Source organism: Papio anubis, chromosome X, assembly GCF_008728515.1.
Source record: "Papio anubis isolate 15944 chromosome X, Panubis1.0, whole genome shotgun sequence".
In the NCBI taxonomy this organism is placed as follows: Eukaryota; Metazoa; Chordata; class Mammalia; order Primates; family Cercopithecidae; genus Papio; species Papio anubis.
Window position 1 is genome coordinate 107,389,576 of NC_044996.1, and position 19,923 is coordinate 107,409,498.

Genomic DNA, 19,923 nt, shown 5'->3' on the forward strand with positions numbered 1-19,923 from the left:
GTTCAATCTACTACAAGGTGTAGAATACATTGACCGGGACAAAGAATAGCTTATCTCATATTCTGTGCTACCAGGAGCCACATACTGCTTTCTTTGACACCTACAGGGGGCATCCCATCAGTCTCTGGGGAGCCATAACTGCAGCTTTAACAAGGACATGCCAGAAGAACACCACATACCCACAGCTTCCACGATTTCCCTCCACTGAGTAGCTAGCTGTGTGGCTACAAGAGTACTATGAGACCATGGCTTTGTAAATCTGTATAAAGTAGCAGCCCACAAAATATACCACTACACAATAAAATCACACACCAACCAATCAGGAAAAAAGTTTTTTAAAAAAGTCCAAATCTACCAGAATGAATGAAGCTTTCGACAAGACACTAATGACATGAGACAGCTTTTAATGTACAGTAGTTCCCCTTACCCACAGTTTCACTTTCCGTAGTTTCAGCTACCCATGGTCAACTGCGGTTCAAAAATATTAAATGGAAAACTCCAGAAACAAACAATTCATAAGTTTTAAATTGTATGCTGTTTTGAATATGTGAAAGGAAAATATCTTGGGCACCCAAAATCACAAAGCTAAAGGAAAAAGTCAAGCTGGGAACTGCTTAGAGCAAACCTGCTTCCCATACTATTCAAAGTCACCCCTCTGCTCACTGACATAAATGCACATCTAAGTGCCTCCTTTGGAAAGGCTAATAAGAAACGCAAAATAATGCAACTATTTGTCTCTTATCTACGTATGACCTGGAAGCCCTCTCCCCACTTGGAGTTGTCACGCCTTTCCGGACCCAACCAGTGTTCATCTTACATATGTTGATTGATGCCTTATGTCTCCCTAAAATGTATAAAACCAAACTGTGCTCTGAGCACCTTGGGCACATGTTGTCAGGACCTCCTGAGACTGTGTCAGGGGTGCTGGTCTTCAACCTTGGCAAAATAAACTTTCTAAATTAACTGAGACCTGCCTCAGATTTTCAGGGTTCACAAGTAGCATGATGAACTCTCACATCATACTGCTGCATCCCACCACCCTGGATGTGAAGCCTCTCTTTGTCCAGTTGGAGCCACACTGTAGATGATACTTGCCCATTAGTCACTTAGCTGTCTCAGTTATCAGATTGACTGTCCTGCTATCACAGAGCTTGTGTTCAACTCATTCTTATTTTACTTAATAATGACTCCAAAGTGTTAAGAGTAATGATGGTAGTAATTTATATACGTCAAAGAGAAGCCAAAAGTGCTTTCTTTAAGTGAAGATGTGACCTTGGTGCTCCTTGGCTAGGGTTTGGTACTATGCGAGGTTTCAGGCATCCACTGGGGTGGGTGGAATGTATCATCTGTGGATAAAGGTGACTACTGTAAATGTAATAAAATTACGCTTTGGCACTAGAAGTGAAAACTGTGTATCTTAGTAACTGTCACAAAAGACCACCTGGAGGTATTTCACGGCTGACCCAATAGTTTCAAAACCACTTTTCTGTGAACCACTGGGAAGTCAAGACTACAGTAAGTACACAGGGACCTTAGACTGTCCTCTTTTTTGTACTTTACTTTTGGTAAAAGCCATTATATTCCACCAATTTCTGGGAGTAGAGACTGACCAAAGAACAGGATGTGGGTGATGTGGTCACATGTCTTCTAAGCTTCTTCACGGGCAAGAGCAGACCAATAATTCCATAATTATTTGGAAATTAGAGCTTAAAGAAAGTCAGTGAGTGACCTAATCTGTTTTTCTTATTCCTAAAACAAAGCAACAGAATTTTCATGTTTAGCAGGTGGCTTTGAGCAGTGCTTTTCAAACTTTAATTGCATAGAAATCACCCAGATACCTTTTTAAACTGAAAATGCTTCTCTCTTCAGTCTGGGGTGAGGTCTGAGATTTGACTGTTCTAACAAACTCCTAGGCCTGCAGTTCCCAAACTGTGTATCGAGGTACCACAGAGCACCACAGCAAACTCACAGGGGAATCACAGAAAGATTTTAAATTCTCAAGGGAAACACAACAACACCTATCAGACACCATGTAAGCTACTAACTAGTAATTCACAGTGTCAACATTAAGCCACGCTTTATTCTTTTCAATGAACTCCTAGTTGTTTGAAGCTGAGTTTTTGGCAGTTGCTGCAACAAAAAGCAAGTATTGTACAAAAATGAATATGAAATGGGAAATGAAAGTAGTGATGTCCAATCAGATTCCAAGATTTGGTAACTGTGTAGTGCTCCATAGGCACATATATCCTATTAGTGGTAAGTAATAGGTGCTATTTAAGGATGAAATAAAAATACTATTTTTCTTTCCATTTACTTGTAGCATTTTTTTCAAATGGCTAGTTAGTTGTTAGGATGCAGTGCTTATTAAATTGTTTGGGTCTAACTACTTAATAAATGGACTAGTCAGGTGCTACTTTTAGTGTAGGAGTGCCAGGAAAGAATTACTGAGACACTAGGGGCTTTTTGAACTGAGAAAGTTTTGGGGTATCTGTTCCAAGTGATGCAATGTGCTGGTCCATGGAGATTTGAGTAGCAAAGGTTTCAAGAATAAGCCCCAACCTCCTCATGTTACAAATGAGAAAATTCTGGCTCACGAAAATTGTTGGTAGGGCCAAGAAATAAAGCAAGATCTCCAGGTTTCTAGTCTGAGGACTGCCCCACCATACCTGATTACCTCCCTGTATCACTGATTTGTGTCTATACCACATCTCTGTAGCCACATTTTCAAAGAAAATCCTCTGTAAGCAGAGGGCCCCTATGGATAGAAGGAAATTTAGGAACCCGCAAATACGGAGGCTTGTGAGAAATTAAGACAGCTATGGCAATTTTACTACTAACTAAACCATATGCTCTTAACCAAGCTAAGGCTGTGATTTAAAATAGATGCTTACTTCAAAGGTTTTGTTGACAGTACATCATTTTAGACCATGTGTCTTTTGAGTGGTGTTCGGATTCCAATGTTTAATGAATTGGAATACTTGGGTTCTGATAACTTCATCAATCTTTTAAAAGATAATCTCTGGTTAATTGTATATAAGTCCGAAAAAGATAAATATGGGACAAATTGCTTAATCATAGTTCCCAGGCCATGAAATTTGTGAAGTATGGTTGGAAAGAACAAAAAGGAAAGGTTGAAAACTCACAGTGTCTGAGTCAGCATCAGGCACATTTAGGTAGGTCCACTTCCTGTCAGAACCTGCTTGAGAATTCTTTAGAGAAGTCATCCAAAGATCAAAAGAAAAAAAGCATCAGAGCAACAGAAATCAGAGAAGCCAAGAAAAAGACTTACAGACACACAGTTAGATACAAGGACACAGGGCCTTTCTCTCAGAAAAGGCCTTGAACACTAACATAAGAAAGGACTTTATTTTGTGGGCGGTGGGAAGCTATTGACGGGTTTTGAGTAGCGGACAGACCTGATTGGGCACGTGTTTTAGGAAAATGACTGGCAGCAGTCTGGAGGACAGTTGGGGAGTTTAGAGAATGGTGTCAAGGAAATGTGTCAGCAGATAATTGAAAAATAATTTATAGGCTTGAGCTGACTGAGCCTGAACTAGGGAGTGAGGAGATTTTTAAAACTTGGGTGAGGACTGTGGAAGAAGGAAGAAATCAGGAGCCTGAGAAAAAAACTCAGACCAAATTAGACTGAAAGGTACTCTGTGGGCAAAGGGCAAGCAGGATCTTACAATGACTTTTAACTCGTTATCACATATTGTTCTAAGAACATTTATATCTCCTTTGGAAATGCACAGCAAATCAAAAAGAGAGAAAAGAAACTTTCCGCATGTCCTAGTGAACTGCTTACAGTTGATAGGCCACTTGCCAGACTGTGCGTGTTTGTAGATAACTGCGAGGACACTAAGGCATCAATGCTTTCTTCAGTCTCTTCCAAGGAGTCCTAAAAAAGAAGGGGAAAAATCAGTGGGTTGGTTTATTTGTTTTTCTAGAATGTCTTTTCACTTGAAAAACCACTTTCTTTCATAAATCTTTGAGAATCAGATAAAAATATCTAGAAATCACTCCGTTCCTAGGTTTTCCTCTTTTTCTCTCCAGTCAATCTGAATTATACCATCGGAGAAGCGGGCAGGGATAGTGGGTGGAGAGTGGGGTCTCCTTTCTAATGGTGCTTACTTTATGGAAAGAACATGAAATTTGGAATCATACAGACCTGGGTTCAATTCCTACCAGTAAGGTGATTCATGTTGGGCAATGTACTTACGTTACTTTAAAATTTAAAAAAAAAAAAATTGTGTGCACGTGCGTGCACACACACACACACACACACGCTCTGCCAAGGTGGTAAAGTATATCTCAAAAATCTTTCCACTAGGTGAACTAGATACTGGACTCTCATCTCAAATCCCAGATTCTACTTTTCCTTTCCCATTTCTTTTTCTCCTTCATGATAAAGTGGCTTTTTTTTTTTTTGCCTAGTTATTTAAGCGATATATTTTCCTAGTAAAAACATTTTAAGCAATATAAATAAATGGAAATTAAAAACTTAGGTCTCTCATTAACATATTAATGATCAATTCCAATATTTTTGATTATATGATCACATATATATATACACACATACACATATACACATAGATAGATTATATCATGCATACTGCTTTTTATTAAGGGCACTTTTTTTTTTTGCTTCTCCTCTCCTCCTTCCCCTCCTTTCACACCAGGCGAAATTAATATTTGGCATCCTGCTGCACATATTATATTCCATATCTTTCTCCTTGTTTATGTGAAAAATCATATAAAAACATACACACACAAATCTAAGTATACATTCTGATTTTTTTAACTATTGTTTTACAAATCAGGATTATGATGTACACTTCTGGGCTTGCTTTAGAAAAGTGTTTATTATAAGATACAGCATATTAAAAAGTACATAAAATGTAGATGTATAGTATAATAACAACATCAACTGATCAGGCAGAAGCTCCCTGTGTATCCTGTCCATATCACAAGCCCCTTCTCCCCCAGGGAATAATTAGTATTTTAACTCTTACAGTTAACCACATCCTTGCTTTTATTTATAGTTTAACTGCATAAGCATATACTCTGAAACAAACAGATTTCATTTTGCCTGTTTTTGAACTTCGTGTAAATGCAATTAAATGCTACACATTCCTTTGCATTTTGCTTTTTTTTGCTTCATATTGCCTTAAAATTCATCAAAATTGTGGCATATTTTTGCAGCCCATTCATTTTTATTATCATTTAATATTCCATTGTATAATATCCAAAACTTTATCCATTCTCTTGTTGCTGAATATTTGGGTTATTTTCAGATTTTTTTCTATTGTGACCAACACTGATATGTATATTCTGTGAATATGTACCCTGGCGCATATACACACAACACAGTATATATATTCACACACTTGAATATATACCAGTGAGAGGAATTGTCAAGTCATGGGGTGAGCATATCTCCACATGCTTATCTACATCATTTTAAAGATAATGTCAAATTTTCAGAAGTAGTTATACCAATTTACAGTCTAATCAGTAGTGTATGAGAGTTCCTGTTGCTCCACATCCTTGCCTGCAAACAGGCGGTATTGTTAGATTTTTTTTCATTTTTGCCAATCCAGTAGATGTTTACGGTCTTCATGATTTTAATTTCCATTTCTCTTTTACTAAGTTGAATACTATTTTGTGATAGTTGGCCAACTGGATTTCCTGTTTTGTGAAATACTTGTTCAAAAATTGCTTATTTTTATATTGGTTTATGGTAAGTTGTCACTTAACGGCATCCATAGGTTCTTGAAAACTGCAACTTTAAGTGAAAGGATGTGCAGTAGGTCCTCAAATAATGTCATTTCATTAAAACATTGATGAGGGAAAAAAAGGTTTTGTTATACATCATTTTGCTGAAAGTGGCAGTTTCCAAGAATCTGTTGATGACGTTAAATGAGAACTTATTGTAGTTGCCTTTTTCTCACTGATGATCCCACAAGATGAGTTGGAATATCTTGTAGAATAGCATCTTGTAAGAAAGGGCTGGCTTCATGGATGAATTCTTCTGAACATTTGAGGAAGAATTAACGCCAATTCCTGTCAAATTCTTCCAAAAATTGAAGACGAGGGAACACTTCCAAACTAATTTTATGAAACCAGCACTACCCTGATAGCAAAGTCAGACAAGGATACTACAAAAAAAAAAAAAAAAAAAAGGGACAATTGCAGGCCAATATCTCTGATAAACCATAGATGTAAAAATCCTCATCAAAATGCTAGCAAACTGAATTCAGCAGCACATGAAAAAGCTCATTCAACCTGACTAAGTGGGATTTATCCTTGGAATGCAATGATGGTTTAACATAAACAAATCAATAGTTGTGATAAACTGCATTAACAGAATGAAGGATAAAACCCATATGATCATCTCAATAGATGCAGAAAAGGCACTTGACAAAATCAACATCTCTTCGTACTAAAAACTCAACAAATTAGATAAAGAAAAAATTTACCTCAACATAAAATCATACAGGGCAAGCTCTTAGCTAGCATTATACCCAACATTGAAAAGCTAAAAACATTTCCTCTAAGATCAGAAAAAATACAGTATGCCCACTCTTACCAACTCTACTCCATATAGTGCTGGATGTCCTAGCCAGAGCAATCAAACAGGGAAAAGAAATAAAAGGCATCTAAATTGGAAAGGAAGAAATAAAATTGTCTGTTTGCAGATGACATGATTTTATATATAGAACACCCTAAAAACTTCAGCAAAAAGCTGCCAAAACTAATAAGCTCTTTAATTCTGAAAACATGTATCCCTATTATTTTTTCAAATTGTCCCTTTTCTATATTTTTATGTTTTGCTCTTTCTCGGTGTACAATTACCCAGTGATCATCACATAAAGTACCAGTCTTCGTATTTCTTTACTTCCTTTTTAAAAGTGGATATTAAAAAATTCAAACATTCACAAAATAGAAAGAATAGCATAATGAACCCTTATAACTGATTACCCAGTTTTAACAATGATCACTTTTCCAGCTATTTTCCTTGCTGCTTATTTTTTCTCCCACAACTTTATTGAGGTATGACTTGCATACCATAAAATTTACCTATTGTATGTATGCAATTCAGTGATTTTTAGCAAATTTAGAGTTGAGCAAACATCAACATAATCCAGTTTTAGTATATCATCAATCCAATAAGTTACCCCATGCCTGTTTGCAGTCAGTCCCTACTTCTTCAGTCCCTGGCAACCATTACACTGCTTTAATCTCCCCATCAATTTTCCTTTCATTGACATTTCATATAAATATAATTATATGATATATAGTTTCACCTGGTTTCTTTCACTTAGCATAATATTTTCAAGGTTCATCCATGTTGTAGTATGTGTCAGTACTTCATTTCTTTTTACTTCTGAATAATATATCATTGTATTCCATCTATTCACCAGAGAGTATTATTTTCACTTTTTGTTTATTACGAATAATGCTGCTATAACCACTCGTGTGTAAGTCTTTATGTGGACATATGTTTTCATTTCTCTTGGGTAGATACCTAGGATCAGAATTGCTATGTCATGTAGTAAATTTATGTTTAATTTTTAAAGAAATTGTGAAACTCTTTTACGGAATGGCTGTGGGTAGCATTTTGCATTACCACTAGCAATGTAGGGGGGTTCCAATTTCTCTGCATCCTCATTGACACTTATTATTATGTCTTTTTAATCACATTCATTCAAGGGGATGTGAAGTGGTGTCTCATTGTGATTTTAATTTTTGTTTCTCTGATAACTAATGATGCTGAACATATTTTAAGGTGGCTATTAGGCATTTGAAAATCTTCTTTGATTAAATGTCTATCCAAATCTTTTCCCCATTATCTAATATGATTATTTGTCTTTTTGATATTGAATGTAAGGGTTTTAAGAAATATATTCTAGATACAAGTCCTTTAACAAATATATAATTTGAAAATATTTTTCCAGTCTGTGGCTTGACTTTTCATGTCTGTAATGTTGTCTTTTGAAGTGTAAACATTTTTCATTTTGATGAAATTCAATTTATCGGTGTTTTTTTTCTTGAACACATGCGTCATGCTTTTGGTGCCATATCTAAGAATTATTTGCCTAACTCAAAGTCATGGAGATTTTCTCCTAGGTTTTCTTTTAGAATTTTATGGTTTCACTTCTTACATTTAGGTTTATAATCCATTTTGCGTTACTTGGTTTCTGTATGGTATATGTTAAGAGTCAAAGTTCTTTTATGTTTTGTGGTATTTGGATATCCAGTTGTCCCAGTATGATTTGTTGAAAAGGTTATTCTTTCCCCCACTGAAGTACCAAAAATCAATTGGCCATAAAGTTTTTTTATTTTCCTGAAATCTCAATTCTATTGCATTGATTGCCAATGCTTATGTCAATACTGTGTTGTACTGATAACTATAACTGTAGGGTAAGTTTTTAAACCTAGTAGTATAAATCTTCCAACTTCGCTCTTTAAAATTGATTTTGTTATTCTGGGTCCCATATATTTTCATATAAATGGTAGAATCATATTTTCTATTTCTACGAAATTATCCTGCTTGTATTTTGATGGGTTTGCATTGTCTATACATTTATTTGGAGAGAATTTCCATCTTAAAAATATTGAATCTTCTAATCCATTAACACAGAATATATTTCTACTAATTTAGGTCTCCTTTAATTCAGAAATATTTTTGTTAATTTCAATGCACATGTCTTAACTTTTAAAAATGAATTTATTCCTTACTTTTGAAAATTATTTTTCATGCTATTATGAATGGACTTATATTCTTAATTTCATTTTCCAATTGATTATTGCTAGTATATATAAATACAGTTGATTTTTGTGTATTGATCTTATCTCCTGCAACCTTGCTGAACTTATCAGTTCTAGTCATATTTTTGTAGATCCTTTAATATCTTCTACATACAGAATCATGTCATTTTCTTCTTTAGTATATTGATATAAATTATGCTGACAAATATTCTTATATAGATTCATTCTTCCACCCATACTTAGCATAAAACTTACTTATTGCTATTTTTATTCACTGCTAGATTTTAACTGTTATTATATTTAAAGTTTTGCATATATATTCATAAACTAGTTTGACTTGTAGTTTTATTTTTTAAACTATTTTAAAAATCAAGTCTCAGTGTCAAGATTATACTGGCTGCATACAATTAATGTAAAGATTTTAATGGTTTTCTAAGATCAGGAATAGTTTAATAGTTTAATAATGTTGGAATTAGTAATTCTTTAAAGGTTGAACATGAGTAAGCTTTGAAATAATTTGATCTCACTGCCTACCTCTCTTTTGGAGGTAGATTTTAAAGTATTTTCCCAGTTTTTTGTACTATAGAAAATGTTATTTCATTTTATAACTCTAAGTTTCCTAGTTTGCTTTGGAAAAACTATCAATACCATTTTACATTTCTGTTCTATTTCTTCCAAGGAGTCCAAATTTTATTATAGCAATTACAGAAATCTGAATATCAGAATATTAGACTGGGAAATAACCTTTACAATAATCTAATTTAACCTTCTCATTCTAGAAATGAGTTCACTGAAACATTAATTTTCACATAATTTTGTCTCAGTTTAGAAGTGAATTTATTAGTGGTAACTTGAGATATAGCAATGTTCATATAAATATGTAATCAGATATGCCTAATAATATTTGGCTTAGGAAAATGCTAAGATCCCTTATTTCCCAGGTTTAGATTAAGTGATAAGCCTTTAGCCGGAAACCGAAATCCCCAACATGTGTTTTCTTAGACATAACCTTCACTCATTAACATGATTAACCATTACGTTTTCTAAGTTATTCTTTCTGTGTTTATGCGTTGACTGTGAAGACTAACAGGAAGAGATGATTGTACATCCTCTCTTTACTCTCAACTCATCATCACCTAAAAGTGTAACCACTTGCAACAAGATTATGCCCTTATTTCCTCCTCATCATTATAGTTTCATCCAGCTTACCTTGTCTAAAGTCCCAGGGACAGATTTGCTTCTTATGCTTACTGTATCCTCTAAGTCTTCTGTAAATGACTCACTCAAATCTAACTCAGATCGACTCCGATCTGGAAGGTGGAAAGGAAAAAGAAAGACGTGAGTCATCATATTTTGTGAGAAGATTTCATTTTTTATTGTGAGTGTTTCACCTTTATTTCAGTTCTTTTTAGGCACAGATCATAAATAGTGCCATGAAAGCAACAGTCGGAGTCAGTAACTTCATGCTGTTTATGACAATATACTTCCATTTTTAATAATATTTTGGTAATTGCCTTGGACCAAATTACACTTATGTGTTCATGTTTCCTTCTATCACAGGAGGTTAAATGTTTTACTGTAAAATGCTATGTTTTAAGCTGTTTAAGGCAACTGCTTTGCTCCTAGACTTTAAAAAACTCTCTTAGACTGGGCCCTTAAATTTAGAAAAAAATAAAACCTTAACAGTTCTTGCTTGCAATATTTAGAGAATTCACTGTGTTTTCAGATTTGACATAAAATTCAATGCAACTGATTCTAAACTGCCACTTTGAAGTGATATAGCAAGTTCCTTTCACACAAAAAGGAGACGCTATAGATGCAACGAGAGGAAGTTCTCTTTCTTAAGGGACCTAAACATTCTTTCATCAGAAGAACATCTTGTTTTCAGTTTTGAAAATATAAGTTACAGAGCAATACACCTCTTAGTAATGCTGTAGACAGCTTACCAAGTCAGCACAGCTTATTGCCACAAAATAGTTCTATACCAAAGCACTACTGAGATTGATATAGTTACTTTTAAATGAGAAAGATTGGAGAGAGTAGTCAAGTACTTAAGTTTGAATTGATGAAAAAAATAATGCAGAAGTGCTTAGCATAGGCCTGACACAGAGTATGTACTCAATTAACAGGAGTTTTTGAGTCGAAGTAGTAATAGAAGTAGACCCTATGATGTTGGTTTCTAAACTAGTTTAAAAATTTAATTAACAGGTGAACAGCTTTTTTACTCCTGAGCAAAATGTAGCAATAACCACACACATTTAGAAAACCCTTTGGGAGCTGGCTGGCTAGAACAGACTCCTCAATTCAGCATACAGAATCCTGCCTTAGGCTTTATGCATATGTCATCATTAGGAACACGTAACTTTTTAATGTTGAAGATTTCATCATGATTTTTATTCCATGCATGGGACATAAGCTTCATAATTATGACAAATTTCTCTGAAGAATTTTCTTAGTCATAGGTATTAACATTTCAAAATGAATAATAGCTGCTTCAGAGGACAGTTGTGATAATGAAGTAAAATGACATATTTGAGTGTACTATGCAAATGAAAGGGGTAATTATTAATATCTTAGTGCTGCTTGCAAATAACTTCTTATTTAAACCACAGAATGATTTTCTTTTGTCTTTATGTAGGAAACTTCTGACCACTATGTCAATTGAACTACCATTTCCTTGAACTCTGAGCTAGCGTTCTTATCTGTCATATCAAATGTATCTTGGAACCGTTTATATTCCCTACATTCAAATATTGATATTCTGATGTAGCACTGAAACTCAGTGATGATGCCTGGCAAGAGTATATACTAAATAAGTGGAATTTTCACAAACGTAAGGTGCCCAAAGCATTACCTGGGTCTATCTTCAAGCAGTTCTTATGGAGTGGCCTACCACCATAGGTCAAGAAGGGATGCTTACTTTTTAAAGTATGAGACATCCATTTAATACCATACATATCAGTCAATTCCATTAGTTTTAGTCATTTTAAACAACAGAGTAGGCACGTTGTAAATACCCACCTGAGGAGAGAGAGGTTCCAGACACTGCTATGGAAGGTGTGCCAGAAGTGTTTCTGCGGTGACTCTTTGTGAACTCCTGAGAGGTACCTTCAAGAGCAGCCAAATCTGTGGAATTTTCAAAACCATACTCCTTCCCACAAAGTAAAAATGAGAAAAACAAATTATACTGACTGTAATTTACTACAAAATTCATCTATATAAAATATACTCCAGTATAAACACCTTTATAGGTATTACTATTTAGGAGGACCTAATTGACATTTGAAGGACCCTCACCAGGAGTCCATGTAACTCCAAAATTTACCATCAATAATTGCTATCCAAAATCTATTCCAAGAGGTTTGTTAATTAGTGCAAAAAGTATCTGTACAATTTCTCATTCCCCAAATTAATGAGTGTTCTAATATATGATTAATAAGAAAGATTATACAGGTACCCTCAATCTTATATGAACTATGTATAATAATCTGGCAAGATTCAGGCTTAAAACTCTGTTTGGTCCTATTTTGTTCCCTCTTTCAACATACCCTCTCTTCAACCATCCCTTACCTCTTCCACTCCCATTTAACAGAACACCATGTACCTTTTCCATCTAGAAGGCTGGCTGGTCAGAATATGGATGGTTACATCTATTTTGGAATGACTTTCATGCATGGTACTTATCAATGTTCATAAAAAGATAAAGAGAGAAAACTTCCCAAGTTCACAGGAATAGTATTCTTTTGTGTGGTGTCTGCTTGTTAACAAATGCTTGTACATGTGGCAGAATTCAGTCTGGGACTTGCTTTTATTGTAACACATGTTAAAGAAAATTCTGTCCCAACTTTGCCCATGACCATAGACCCAACTTTGTCTGTGACCTTTGCCCTGCCACAGACCAAGGCAGGGCTTGACTGCTGCCTCATCTGAAGCTTGCTTGAGTGTTGTAACAACTACAACAAATTTTGGACCTTTCCAGAACTGGGCTGAGGTTAAGTGTCCATTCAAATTACATCATGGTATGATAATGATCAAATCTAAAACAGATTTTTCACTTCTCCCTTCTATAAACAATCAAAAAGTGCCTTTTGAAACCCTAGAGGAAGAATTTCCTCCCTGTTTCCCATATCTTAGACATTCAGGAACACTTTGATGAACTCCCTACAGTGAAATGTGGCTTTCACTTGCTTAACATGCTAATTGATTCAGTTTCAATTTAGACTGTTTTTAGTATCTTATTATTCTCCAACATATAATACCTGTAGCAGGAGGTATATAGCTTCTAACTTCCTCTAATTGCCATAGACAAGCAAAGTTTATCAAGAGTGTGACAGAGGTCAATTTGATAAATTAGTTTAGGTCAATTTTCAACCTCTTCAAAAAGTTGTTCACACATGGAGTCCTCTAATGAAGCAAGACAAAGTTCCTTGGAGGCAATTATGTTAATGGCAAGTTTTCCCACAGGTGATCTGTGAGTATCATTAGTATTGTGCAATAATAGGCCAATTAATATTACAGTGTCATTAACAAGCAATACATACCCCAGAGGTTCAGGATGTCAAGTCTAAAATTAATAGGTTACATCATAGTAGAGGACAGGTTAGAGACTTTCATGCTCTAAAAGTTTTCTGTGATGGTTAATATTAGGTATCTACTTGATTGGATTGAGGGATGCCTAGATGGCTGATAAAGTATTATTCTGGGTGCGTCTGTGAGGGTGTTGCCAGAGGAGACTGACATTGGAGTCAGTGGACTGAGAGAGGAAGACCTATTCCCAGTGTGGAGTGGGCACCACCCAATCAGCTGCCAGTGTGGCTAGAACAAAGCACATGAAATAACAGGGATAAGCAGCTTGTTTGCTAAGTCTGCTCACTCTTTCTCTTCCCAAGCTGCACCAGACACTTGGCTTCCTCTCCTCCTGTCCTTGGACATCAGACTCCAGGTTCTTCAGCCTTTAGACTCTGGGACTTACACCAGCAGCCTCCCAGGGGCTCTTGGGCTTTCAGCTTCAGACTAGGGTTACATTGTCAGCCTCCCTGGTTTTGAGGCATTTGGACTTGGATTGAACCATCCTACTGTCTTCTCTCTTTCCACAACTTGCAGACAGCCTATCGTGGGACGTTGTCTTGTAATTGTGTGAACAAATTCTCCCTAATAAACTCCCTTATATATATCTGCATATATCTTATGGGTTCTATCCCTGTGGAGATCCCTGACTAATATATTTTCTTTCATGCTAAAGCAGAAAAGAACATTGAAACAAAGAGATGCTAAGAAATGGGAGAAATTGAGAAGTTGTTACCTTGTTCATCATCTAATGCTATATACTTCCCATCTAAGGCTATATACTTCCCTGTATAATGAAAGAGCAAATGTACTTCATAAACTACTGTGCTGTCTTATTTTTATTCAATAGAAAGTTCTTCTCTTTGTTTCTCTTTTTTTCTCTTAGAAAAGACCAACTTAGACCACATAGATTGCAAGAATGAGCTCAACATAGGCACTGCCTACATATATGTACATATAGTCTACTAAATTGCAGGGAATTTCTGTTGGGGAAATCTGGGCGCTGTTAAACAAAGAAATACACAAGTAGGGGCTGTTAGTTTTGATGGTATTAGCACATGAAAAGGGTGATTTCCCCCCTAATAATCTCAAATTGTACGTAGGAAGATAAACTTTGTTGTGAGAATAAACTTGATTAACTTATTGGTCATTGGACTGATTGTCAGCTGCTACCCACTGGGACAACTGTACTAGATGTAAAATTTTTAAAAATATTTCTGTGTCAGTTGATAAACAGCACTACTCCCAGTCCACCCCCAACTTCCCTGTGCTCACCCTCATCCATAAGCCCAGGTCTCCCCATAATTCAGATCTAGTGCATGACATGGAAGGGTCCCCAGGATACTGCCCCAGCCTTGTGCCAGTGTCTGTTGTGATTTCTCAACGTCCCTGCCAGACTGGTCACTAAGTAGTTTGAATATCATTCCTGTTTAGATTCCAAGAGTTGAGTGTATTCGTCAACTATCCATGCACCTTTCTAGCTATTGAACAGAAATGGCTTGCTGACCTTAGCATAAATATTTATGAAATTTTAAATATGCCTTTTATCTTAGCAACTACGAGTTACACTATAAATGTTTAAATAAATCTATTATTGTTGTTCAGTCTGTCTGAATGCCTTAACAGAATTTGACTACTCGCCACCTCCACTATCTCTTTGTTTCAAAACCCAGTCTCTCACATGGGGTATGACGATGGCTTACTGATTGCTTTTCTGGCTTTCACTCTTGTTCTCTACAGCTGGTTCTCAGCACAACCCCCAAATCCTGCTTAAAGAGAAGGCAGATTATGTTACTCTTCTGCTGTAAAACCTCCAGTTTCCCCCATCTTAATCAGTGTGAATGCTGACTGCACACATCACTCTTCAAGGCTCTCTCCAGCCCTATGACCTCTTTGGATTCATTTCCTAGTTCACTTTGCCTCATTCACTCACCACAGCTGCATTGGCCTCCTTCCTCTTCCTTGAACATACCAGGTGTGCTCCCACCTCAGGGGCTCCACACTGGCTGTTCTTCTAGAGGCATTAAAAATATTTTAGACGGTGAAACCCCGTCTCTACTAAAAATACAAAAAACTAGCCGGGCGAGGCGGCGGGCGCCTGTAGTCCCAGCTACTCGGGAGGCTGAGGCAGGAGAATGGCGTGAACCCGGGAGGCGGAGCTTGCAGTGAGCCGAGATCGCGCCACTGCACTCCAGCCTGGGCGACTAAGCGAGACTCTGTCTCAAAAAAAAAAAAAAAAATTTTAGAAACTGGCTGAGCAAGGGCACTGACCAATCAAGATGGAGGCCAGCTACAAGGAAGTGGAGCAGCCTTCCCTGCATGTACCTGCTAAATATCAGTGCTGTCTCTGCCTGGTGGAACACCGTGCCCCAGAAAACTACATTGCTAATTCTTTCACTTCCTTCAAGTCTTTGCTTGACTAGAGTCTGTTATATAGTAGGTTCTCATTAAATGTTGGTTGAGTCAAAAATTGTTTGTATTGTATGAACTCACTGCTCATATAAAGATTTATCAAATATAGATGCCAGCAATGGATGGAGCTTCCTGCTAAATAAAAAAATCTAGTATATGCTAATTCATTCCAAATACAACTTCCAACGGAATATTTAATAAAAGAGAACATTTTTCTCAAAATAGTTTTTTCATATTCTTTTAAAAGAGAAAACCAATAGAAAATATAATTGATCACATATATATATATATAAAAAATACAATTTAAGCCTTCATTATATGTTGACCCCCTATTTTAACAGATGTATAGAAAAGAAAACTATAAAAATTTCTACTTTAAAAACTAGATAACAGTTCTACTTTTCCAGATTTAAAACAGTTTGGAAAAATTTGTGCACTCAACCTATGAATATTTTCTCTAAAGAGTAACAGAGAGGATCAAAATCGGAGCCTTCTAAAATGTTCTATATTTATTTAAACCATATAGCAATTTAAACCTCCATCATACAAGTACTACCTTTGAATCTGGTCTTTCCCTTCCCTTTTTCACTTTGGGTTTCCTTCCGGGAGCTAAGATGCAGGAGGTTCAGTCCTGATGAAGCTTCTACCTTTAAAGAGCATAAAGAACATGCTCTGATATATAGAGAGTTGAAACCTAGCCACGATGCAGTGGTGAGGTTGAATTTCAGAGACTCCGTGTCTGATATGGTTTGGCTCTGTGTCCCTACCCAAATGTCATCTCGAACTGTAATCCCCACAATCTCCATGTATCGAGGGAGGGACCTGGTGGTGGATGATTGAGTCATCAGGGAGCCTTCCCCTGTGCTATTCTGGTGATAGTGAGTTCTCACGAGATTTGGTAGTTTTACAAGTGTTTGACAGACTCCTTCTGCCATGATTGTAAGTTTCCTGAGGCCTCTGCAGCCATGCGGAACTGTGAGTCCATTAAACCTCTTTTGTTTATAAATTACCCGATCTCTGGCAGTTCTTTATAGCAGTACGAGAACGAACTAATACAGTGTTCATCAGGTTTGTATACTTACTCTACTGATGACTGAGGTCACACTTCGTGTGCTTGGGGCTGGAGACCTCTGAGTGACTGGGGTCACACCACTGCTCCTACTGCTCTTTGGGGTCCTAGAACCAGCTTCCTGGTCATTGAGATCTGATGAGCCCCTAAATGAGAAAGCATATTCTGACTTTAACATGGAAGCAGAGCAGCAACCAAATACACAGGCAGAGTAAAGCTGACGAAACTGATAAGAACATGTGAACCACACTGAGTTCATAAGAGTCACACTGGAACTGCTCAGAAACTATCATGTCACCTTCCTCCTCAAAGACCCTGAGGGTATCACTAGATTTGTCTCCATTTGCCTGACTCTAGGGTCACTGTAATTAAACTTCACCCCATCTTTCTCATTTTGTTTCCTTCTGCTTACCAGCATTCTCTCAGCCAGTTTGGTTCCTTACCATTTTCTCAACTCGCCATCTTGAATTCCACCTCCTGAGGCCTTTTCTTACCTTCTCTCCACCTGTTATGCCCTCTTAACCACTCTCCGTCTATGCAAATCTTTCTCAGTCTTCAAAGGCAAATGAAGTCCAGCCTTCCCCATTAGGCCTTTCCTGTCAAGCAGAAGCCTTGTCAACCTCTGTTCCACTCAGTTCCTATTGACTTATGGTCTTTGCCTGACTACTGTATTTAGTACTTGACTGCACAACGTCTTGTTTGGCTCCCTAGTGGATCCACATATGAGAGCTTGGGTGTTTCATACTCCTTGGGAACAGAGTCTATGCCATAATTATCATGTATCTCCAGCAGCTTTGTAGTGACTTAGTACAAAGAAGCCACTCAATACGTATTTAATCAAAGATTAGAAGTTATATTTCATTTCTCTGTGTTGTTTTAGTGTCTAATTCATGGTGGACATTTAATAAATATGGTACAAAAATAGTGACATTTGGTAAATGAGCTTGAATCACTTTCATGTGTGCTAAAACGATTCAATTCAATCCAATAACAATAAATGAAAAAGCAGTTCCTGCCCTTGAGGTGTTCACAATTTTCTTATTAAATGAGCTTCATAAGTCAACATAAATTTTGACAAATTGGAGTTTAAGAGAAGTGTTTGTTCCCATTTTATTCTTTTTCCTCAGTAGGCACAAAATACGCTAAGTGGTAAAACAGAAGTCCTTATGAGTTTTACTCTCTCAGTTACTGTCTTAATAAGTTACAAATGCACATATAATAGCACACGTCTGGCCGGGCGCGGTGGCTCAAGCCTGTAGTCCCAGCACTTTGGGAGGCCGAGACGGGCGGCTCAGGAGGTCAGGAGATCCAGACCGTCCTGGCGAACACGGTGAAACCCCGTCTCTACTAAAAAATACAAAAAACTAGCCGGGCGAGGTGGCGGGCGCCTGTAGTCCCAGCTACTCGGAAGGCTGAGGCAGGAGAACGGTGTAAACCCGGGAAGCGGAGGTTGCAGTGAGCCAAGATCACGCCACTGCACTCCAGCCTCAGCGACAGAGCGAGACTCCGTCTAAAAAAAAAAAAAAAAATAGTACACATCTTATTGGTGAAGCATACCAGCAGTGGTTAATAGTGATGAGGACTTACAGTTAAGCCAATAAGAGGAAAGACTAAATAGAATAAAGGAATATTTTTTAAAAGAATGTTTAAATGTTTAAATGTGCACATATCATTACTAGAAGACAAATCAGGCAGAAGAATAGGCAATGACCATTGGATAGAACTGTCAACCACAACTCCTAAGTGTTTTCAAAGCTGTGCACCAGAGAAGTCACCAAAACCAAATTTGTCCTGGACCACATTACCAGCTACCACTACCTTCAATAATCATGAATAGCAGTGGCATTTACTTAGTATCTTCTAGGCGTTAGCCATTTTCCATCCCCCAATATCCCTGTAAAATATGTTTTAGAATATTATTTAATATTTTTTAAATGAAGAAATTGAGTCTTGGAGAGGTTAAATAATTATTCATACATGTATGTGTGCACACACACACATGCATACACACACCGACAAACCACCATGCTATCAGCATAAAAACAGTATTATCAGTCTACCCAAAGCCTGTGACCATTCTAGTTTCTCATACTGCTTACTCATCATTTCACTAAGAACAAGTCATTACAGCCTGGCAGGTTTTGCATTTATAGAGTGAACTATCAAACAGAAGATAATCAAAGGAACAAGGAGCTAGGAGTTAGTTTCTTGGGACTTGATTATGAGAATTATGAAAATTTTCTATGTTACTAAAGAGTGGTTACTAAAGGGTGGCATTTCTTTTTTACTAAAGAGTCTCTGCAGAAAGGATCTCTGGCTTCCTCTTTGTAGAGATGGCACTATAAGTAAATTATAGTACTATGGACTCAGCTGAGAAGATGTCTAAGACCGTGTCTGTTGATTCTGACAACAAGAGAGTAAAATTTTGTGATTAAGTAAATTGATACACTTTGGAACTCTAATTTTCTTGGTGATTTTCCAGAACCCTTCTACCTGGAGCATGACATTTCTACATTTGACAACAGTTAGCCACATTTGTACCCTTCCAAGTATTTCCGCTCATCTCAGAGGTCCTACTTAGGAGAGGCATATAGACTTTCCCGTTGATGCTGTACTGTGACCATAGGTTCTCTAGAACAATGTTAACACAAAAAATATGTCTGCCTACTGTTTCAGGTAAAATCTTCTTTAAAAAGAAAGGGCAGGGGTGAATCTTGCAGAAATGAGCCAAGAAGTTATGAACCAAAGGGACTCATGTGGGTATTTCTGCCTGTGTGTGTGTGGAAGGTCCTCCCAGAGCCAGGTGATTTTGAGAAAGGCCTCATCATGGATTAGCCTTGCTGAAACCAAAAGTGCTACTTATGTAGAAGCTCTGGCAGAAGTTGATTAATTGTGGTGGTGACATTCAAGAGGTTATCCTATAATAAGGAAAAAATTCTTGTGATTGTAAGTCAGCTACTGCAAATTATCATTGCCAGCAGCATTATCTCAAAAATGACATAGACTTTCACATTTGTCCCTGACATTTATTGTGAGCTTCTCAAAAATTTTTTTTCCAGTTGATTAAACTCGGAAAAGGTTTAGTCTAATAAGGCATATTGTCA

At 36.9% G+C, this 19,923-nt stretch overlaps 1 protein-coding gene across 4 annotated transcripts in view; it reads right to left on the bottom strand.

Annotated features, from left to right (window-relative positions):
- The window catches only part of SYTL5 (synaptotagmin like 5), a 231,401-nt gene that overhangs the window by 22,307 nt on the left and 189,171 nt on the right, over positions 1–19,923 (bottom strand). For 3 of the 4 annotated variants that reach the window (XM_009197395.4, XM_009197399.4, XM_009197394.4), the window contains exons 7-11: positions 16,833–16,965; positions 11,794–11,923; positions 9,982–10,082; positions 3,806–3,898; positions 3,144–3,209 (exon numbers count right to left, since the gene is read on the bottom strand). In XM_009197395.4, coding sequence (XP_009195659.1) covers positions 3,144–3,209; positions 3,806–3,898; positions 9,982–10,082; positions 11,794–11,923; positions 16,833–16,965 — 523 coding nt within the window. The remainder of the gene's footprint in view (positions 1–3,143; positions 3,210–3,805; positions 3,899–9,981; positions 10,083–11,793; positions 11,924–16,832; positions 16,966–19,923) is intronic. The other variant, XM_009197400.4, reaches the window with a different exon arrangement.